Source organism: Andrographis paniculata, unplaced genomic scaffold (assembly GCF_009805555.1).
Source record: "Andrographis paniculata isolate CXL003 unplaced genomic scaffold, ASM980555v1 Contig74END, whole genome shotgun sequence".
Lineage (NCBI taxonomy): Eukaryota > Viridiplantae > Streptophyta > Magnoliopsida > Lamiales > Acanthaceae > Andrographis > Andrographis paniculata.
Window position 1 is genome coordinate 4,770,172 of NW_026137611.1, and position 7,756 is coordinate 4,777,927.

Here is a 7,756-nt window from a genome sequence, read left to right on the forward strand (position 1 = left end):
ATACACCATTTGTTACGAAGCACAATCGTAACTAATGTTATTTTGAACAAATTCTACCAACTCCGTTTTTGTTACGGCTTATTTTGTGTAATTAAAGAACCTGAAACGTTGACCAAACAAATTTTTTGATCACGGAACTTGTCGTAACAATAACCATTATTTGTTACGATGTTATTGTAACGAACTGTCGAGCCGTGGTGAAAGACCCTTTGTTTTTATAGTGAATGTACATTGATGCTCGCCATCCAGACCTGTTCCACCATTACTCCACCCTACTACACTACATATTCTCCACTTCTTCAACGAGCAAGCGGACGAAGAAGAAGCTTAGAGACAATCAATCGCAAGCTCAACTTTAGCTGGCTGGAGTTTCAATAAACAAGTAACGATTTGAGTCAAGACAAGAAAGCAGCAAATCATAGACTAGATACACACATGATCAGTCACGCTTTCATACACAATGTCAGATCCTTAATTTAATTTGTAATAACGTAGGTTTTTGCGAAGAAACCGGATGATAAGCGTTCGTAGCCGGGATTCAAGCAGCTTCGGCAAATCCAACCTTCATATTTCCCATGTCGAAAACAGTGTGGTATTGCCCCATAAAAACATCCCCTAATATCCTGAATAACCAAAAATGTTACGAATCGAGTAGTTAGGGGTGAGATTGAGTTGAGTCGAGTCGAGACAATTGATTGTGCGAATATATATATATATATATGTGTGTGGTTGTAAATTACCAAAGTGGGCCTCGAGGGGGTGCAATGTCAATGGCTGTGAACCCGCTGATGCATTGTGCCATGTCTCCATCGCCTACTTTTAGGACATACTGACAACATAGAGAAACAACACCACCCAGAGTGAATTATGAAGCAAAACCCAAACGAGAAAAAGGAAAATACTTAATGATGCACGAACCTGCTCTGGAGTGAGGTCAAAAGATTTACCGCCTATGGTGAAGGAGATGTTCGGCATAGAAGAGAGGCTTCCGCAGTCGACTGAAGATTCTCCCATTGGACTCGGAAGCCGATCACATAGCTGCAGCATGGATTAAGGACTTCATTACATAAAATATTGGTGTCCAAGTGCTGTCCCTCGATGAGTATGATGTAATACTCGCCTGATTAACGTAGTCCAAGATTTCCTCCGCTGTTTCATTCTGCTTGAGTTTGTTTTGCATCCACACGACAGCCATCTCGCAAGCTGTACACATTTCATCATGTGGACGGCGTGAATTTGAGGTTTTGTTCTTGTCGACGACGCTCTCGATAACCATACTGAATACATACATAGACTGTCAAAACACTAACTCAACAGAATAGTTCGACGAAAGAATTTACAGTGTCAAAACAAACTCACCTGACATCGCGATTTCCATCAGACAAACATAAACCTATTCTCGAGCAGATTTTCTGAGGGTCTACCTGCAAGCATTGATAGCAAGAGCAAAATTCAAGAACAAATAAATCGAAAGAACAAGATGAGAAATGCCAACTTATTACAGAATCAAACATGAAAAAGGAAAACTTTATCCAACTGTACGTATGGTTCCACAAAGAAAGGGTACGTAGATTCACTTTCAATCCCAAACTTCAACAATGAAAACGAAACACATTGTGTTAGAATTTTCCACGAGGAATCCTGTGTACCTTAGACGAGAGCAGATCCAGTATAGTTTTCCCGTAAATCGAAACGATCGACTTGCATTCTTGGCTCACCACTCCAGAAGCCCCAACAGCATGATTGATCAATGTGACAATCGTCTGAAAATAAGAGGATGGATTTGTGACAAGTACAAATTTAAAAAGTAGCTCGAAGCATATGAGATCTAAGAACATATTTACTATGAGTAATTTACGATTATAATTTCATTAAATTAAACAAAGTAAGCAATGTAAATACAGTAGGTCCAGCCAATAAGGAGGTTCCGGAATCAGCTATTGCGGAGCATCCACCAGCGCAAAATCCTGAAATCATCATAGGTTAGCTATGGCAAAAAACAAGAAAGAATAGAGTTGGGTAAATCACCCGTGGACTCTCCACCAATTAGAACTTCACCCATGTCGAACTAAGAATAAACAGTAAAACGGTCAGAATGTCGTAAACACGATGCATTGATGTGCAGAAACAGAAACGAGAAAGAAGCAACACCTGCCAATAGCCCTTTTGGGTAACGGGAACGTATACATGTTCGCCCCTGAAATGTTTAGGATCAACGCCGCCAAAGACGAGCTCTCCTCCATCTTCCTCGTCACCATTACGATTTAACCAGAAAGAAAAAATGGGCTCTTTCACAAGATTTTGATTCACCATATTGTACCTGTGGAAAGGAAAGGTCAACAACTGTAGATCAAGAATTTGAAAACTTCAAATAAATGTCTTCGATCAATCTGAATTCTATTCTTGTAAGAAATTTTCAGAATTGTGTGTACTTGTGTTTATGTCTTAACCAAGACTGCGCATACATACCAAACCGGGACAGCATTCCCTACAGAAATTTCCTGGAATCCGAGGCCAAGAATGCCATCGAACTTAGCTGCCAAGAAAGTGATTCCGGGCTCTTTCGTCGCTTCAATGAAATCCTAAACATACAATGTTGTAATACATATAAGAAACCTGGATGATGTCATTCATTTATCGTATGGATATATATATAGATATGTATGTATGTATACCTGATCCTTCACAACAAGGCTACCAAGTTGAACATAATCTTGGCTAAAAAAGCCAGAGATCGACCCAGTTCCATAGTGAATTGCAGCCGATTTACCTTTTCAAAATCAATACACACTTGTACAAGATTACAACATAAACTATCCTTGCAAAACATTTGACACCACATCAATAAATTGTGGGTAAACCTACCGTTCTTTCTGTAAGAACTTGAATGGCTCGACTTATACTTCTTATGGAAGAAGCAAGCAACCTGTATGCAATACATCCATCATCGACCCAAGAGAAGAAAAATAAAAAAATCCTCAACTTCTGTTTTCGCAGAGCCTTTTTACAATTTACAAAGACATACTCCTTCTGTCCATCCATCAAATATATTACTTTTTTTTACACAAAAAAAACTCTGCATATTTCTTAATTTATATCCTTCGATACTATTCTTATTTACAAATATGTCACAATAATATACACACATTCAACGTATCTAAAATTTTCTCTCATCTAGTTAACATCCAGTCATATACTTTTCAAAATACTCTTACTTTATATCACATTTAATAAATATAACACTGTATTAATTAAAACTCGCGTCTGGCTGAACTGAGCATAAATTTGGTGGACAAAAGAAATATTATCTTGAACCCTTAAACTTATGTTTTTAAATTTATTTTCGCAGTATACATCAACAGCTCTTTTTAAAAGAAAAACAAAAACAAAAAAAATAAAATAAAATAAAAAGAGATCACATTCAATTTCAATTTATATCACTATCACGTCAACCATAACATTTTTCCTACTAAGAAGCCAATTCAAATATCCAAAATACTTCCAAAACATATATATATAAATCGAAGCCTTGATCTAATCACTATTTTCAACTCCAAAATAACCGAAACACAAAAGTAAATATATACTCAGCAGCTCATTCTCAGCTTGTAGTAGCTAATTAAGCTTAGAATACACATATAAGTAACAAAACTTACAGAGAAGTAGCATTTGGAAGATGGCACCCAAAGGTTAGAGCTTCCGGTGTCAAAAACAACGGTGAATTTCTGCGGCGGCGTTCCGATTCCGATCTCACCGTAATACTGAGCATCCAAGTAGTTCTTCAGGGCTATGATGTCTGTATCTGAATCTGAATCCCCAATCTTGTAATAATCACTCACAATTGCCAGCCGATTATAATCAGATTCAAGGCCTCCCGATCGGTTTATTAAGTTCAATTTCCTCTTCTTTAATCCGATCCTCAAAAAGCCCTCATCTGATCTTGCACAAAATACAAAACAACACCAAACTGCCAACAACACTACAGCAACTTTGTATGTTTTGCTTTTGCCCATATTTGATTCCCAATACAAACTGCAATCAATAAATATTAAATCAAATAAGCTACGAACCCTACTTTGCAGACCAGAAATTGATTCCACTCAGAAAGCACGAGATTGACGTATATAAAATGAAGGCGTTGAAAAGTGATTCTGTGTTCGTTTTAGTAGTCAATTGAGCTGAAGAGTACAATTGCAAGCTTAGATGGAGGTTATTACAAAGCGTAAATTACTACGGAAGAGACAAAAACGTTGCGATCTTTTGTAAGAAAAAAGAAATCGAAAATAGGCATACCTGGGAGTGGGAGATGGAGGTCGCGAGATACAGAGGAGACGAGCAAACCCAGAAATTTTGGGGTCAATAGGACATACAGTATTATTAAAAATTGTCTGCTGCTCCTAGTCAACTGCATTGTTATAATTATTGTTAATAATAATTTTAAAGTTTGGGGTAATTTTGAAATTTTGGGGTAAATAACATAGAAAGTTTAGGTCTGTGTACACAATATTGTTAAAATTTTACACACTTTTTATAAAATTTATTTTAAGTTAATTATAATTTATAAATAAATAAATAAATTTTTATTTATCTGTATTATATAAAATTTTATTATGTATAAAATGATATTTATATTGTATAGTAGAGTATATTTTATTGAGATATAATGTTAAAAAAAATTTAAAATACCAACAACATTATCAATTATTTATTACTCTACCTTACCTAAAATATCGTGTCCCTAACAAAAAAGATCATATAACCGGAGACGAGGGAGTATTATTAAATTTTTAAAAAATATCAATCAAGTATTTTTTTTTCATAAAATTTTATATTTCATCTCTTCGAGATGAATTGACATTTTTCATTAATAACACAATATTTAAAGTAATAATTTTAATCACTTAATAATAACGAGTTATAATATTATTTCATTTATGTAATGAATAATATTGATAGTTTTAAAATAAATTTTTTTAAAAAATTAGAATATATATTTCAATATTTTAAAAATTATATCGTAATAAATAATATATGCAATATGAACATTATTTTGTAAATAATAAAATTTCTTATATAACAAGTAAATAAAAAAATGTTTATTTATTTTATAATTAATATAAACTAATTTTATAAAAATGCAAAATTTTAAATGTAAATAAAATATTTATTTTTTCTAAAAGAGAGATAAATTGTTATGAAACAAACAAAAATGAAAAATGAGTAGCATTTTTTTATTATATTTAAAATTTCAAAATTTTAAAATTCTCAAAAAATCAATCTAAAATATTTAATACTCTTTACTAGAAATAAAATATACTACTTTTGATATGATTTTTGTTTTTTAAAAGAAATTACAAATGTGTGTTCTTTCGAGAGTTTTTATCAAGTATTTTATTATTCATCAAAAAAAATTAAAAAAATATCAAATTAAATATTTATTTTTTATTTTTTATATTATACTATTAAAAATCAATTTACATTTCAAATATCACATCAATGTATATTTATATCATATCAACATATATTTATATCGCATCAACACATATTTATATCGCATCATATTACTATTCTCATTCAAAATTTTTACTATTCAAATCCTAAATACAAAATCCAAACCATCAAATCTTAATAAAAAAAAAATATATAGGCTTTGTTCACCCAACAATAGTTTTCAATTGCGATTCTCGAAAACTAATAATAAATAATACAAAATATCTTTTATAAAAGTCTAAGTGTAAAAAAAATAAAAATAAAAAAATCAAATACTCATTATGTCAATCCTTACAAGACATGAAAGTCCACACTAAACAAGATCTGGAAGAAATGCAGGACCGATATCGACCCGACCTTAAAGATCTCAAGAAACCAGAACTGGTGTCCACCAGCTGAGATGAGGATTCTGAATCGGAAAAGAAGGAACACCCTTGCATCGCCCTATTAGACGATGAATAAACCCTTCAAATTGTTTTGAACCCTTAACGGGTTCAAAAATAATTTTACTGGATAACTATTTATTGTAACCTGAAAAGGCAGAATAATACATTTTCAGATATTTTGCATTAATGCTATCATGTACCACATTTCCTTCTTGATCCATAATAATAAATGCTCCATTTTTTATTTTCTTGCAAACCACGAAAGATCCCTACCAATTAGGGGACTATTTTCCTAACTGATCAACCTTTTTGTAAGTTGGTAAAATAGTTTTCCAAATCAGATCTCCTTCCTTAAAAGTTTTGTAAAGAATTCTTTTGCCATAATGCATGGCCTGCATCTCGCTTTGTTTGACCATCTGGTCAATCACCTTTAAACGGATAACGTCCAGATCCTCCAACTGCTGTATCATACCTTGTTGACATTCCTCGTCATTATCTAACATAGAGTTGGCAGTACGAATCAATGGTACATGAAGCTCGGCTGGTAGCACTGCATCTTGTCCTAACGTGAGCTGATATGACAAAAATCCAATGGATGAAATTATGCTAATGGATGTGCCAAGAAAGTTTGAGGCAACAACGTATGCCATTTCCTTGGATTCTCGCGAATCATTTTCAGGATAATACCAACAATAATTTTATTCGATGCTTCTGCCTAACCATTTGCTGGCAGATAATAAGGGGAAGAATGATGTAATTGAATATTAAAACCGTCCAAGAATTCGATGGACTTTTCCCTAGTAAACGCTTAACATGATCTGTAATAATAGTGTGTGGAACCCTAAATCGGTAAATAATTTGATTTTAAACAAATTCAATTACCTCTTTTTGTGTCGCATTCTTCAAAGGGATAACCTCAACCCACTTGGTGAAATAATTTGTTGTAACCATAATGAAACAATGATGTTTTGAAGAAGCCGGATGAATCTTACCAATAAAATCCATTGCACAGGCCTTGAATGATCATGGTGTGACCGAAGTCTAGAGGTCAATAGACGGCAGATGATTCAATGGCGCATGCCTTTGACATTCTTAACATCCTTTGGAAAACTTAATACAATCCTCAAATATTTTTGGCCCAAAGAATCCCAGGCGATGAATGACCCATCTCATATTTAAACCCACTCTATAGGCTCCGCACATTCCACTATGAACTTCTTGCATAACCTCTAGTGACTCTTCTGGCCCCAAACATCTCAATAACATACCTTCAAATGTCCTCTTGTACAGGACTCCTTCAATTAGTTGAAATCGTAATGCCTTTAACCGAACACCCACGGGTACAACCGAACTAGGCTATTTTAGATATGCAATGATATATGTCCTCAAGTTGGCCAGGACTTCCACCCCCGTGCTGACATCACAAACAACCGCACTTAACACCCGCCTACAAGCATCTTGGGCTAAATCATCCGCATGATGATTCTCTATCCTCGGGATATGCTAAAAAATTCTTGACAACAATTGATACAACAAAGCCCTATATCGTCGTAAATGAGAGAATTGCCAGCATGACGTCTTGTTATCTGATTGATCACCAATTGAGAAACTCCTTGAATCACAACCGACTGGACCTTTTACCAAACCAAAGCCTCAAGTCCCAAAATCAAAGCTTCATACTCTGCAGAATTATGAGTCATTGCTTCGAACTGCAACTGTAATTTAACCTTTTGACTATTAGGTCCTTTCAAAATTACTCATGCTCCGGATCTTTCACCTACACTCGATCCATCAAAAGAATTATGCCAAGTCCGAGTACCTAAGTACGATGTAGGTCTCGTACCCTCTTTTCTATCCTCGGCAAATTTCGCTAGAACAGT

The 7,756-nt window shown here is 34.2% G+C and overlaps 1 protein-coding gene across 1 annotated transcript; it reads right to left on the reverse strand.

Annotated features, from left to right (window-relative positions):
- Positions 1–343: 343 nt before the first annotated feature.
- LOC127266012 (cyprosin-like) lies at positions 344–4,392 on the reverse strand. The gene is made up of 14 exons (XM_051296077.1): positions 4,294–4,392; positions 3,657–4,032; positions 2,866–2,926; positions 2,676–2,770; positions 2,470–2,582; positions 2,152–2,320; positions 2,029–2,068; positions 1,903–1,967; positions 1,650–1,763; positions 1,360–1,424; positions 1,121–1,277; positions 919–1,038; positions 741–829; positions 344–623 (listed from the first exon to the last, which is right to left on the reverse strand). The coding sequence occupies exons 2-14, from the start codon at positions 4,011–4,013 to the stop codon at positions 539–541; spliced, it is 1,530 nt and encodes a 509-aa protein (XP_051152034.1). The 5' UTR covers positions 4,014–4,032; positions 4,294–4,392; the 3' UTR covers positions 344–538.
- Positions 4,393–7,756: the final 3,364 nt, after the last annotated feature.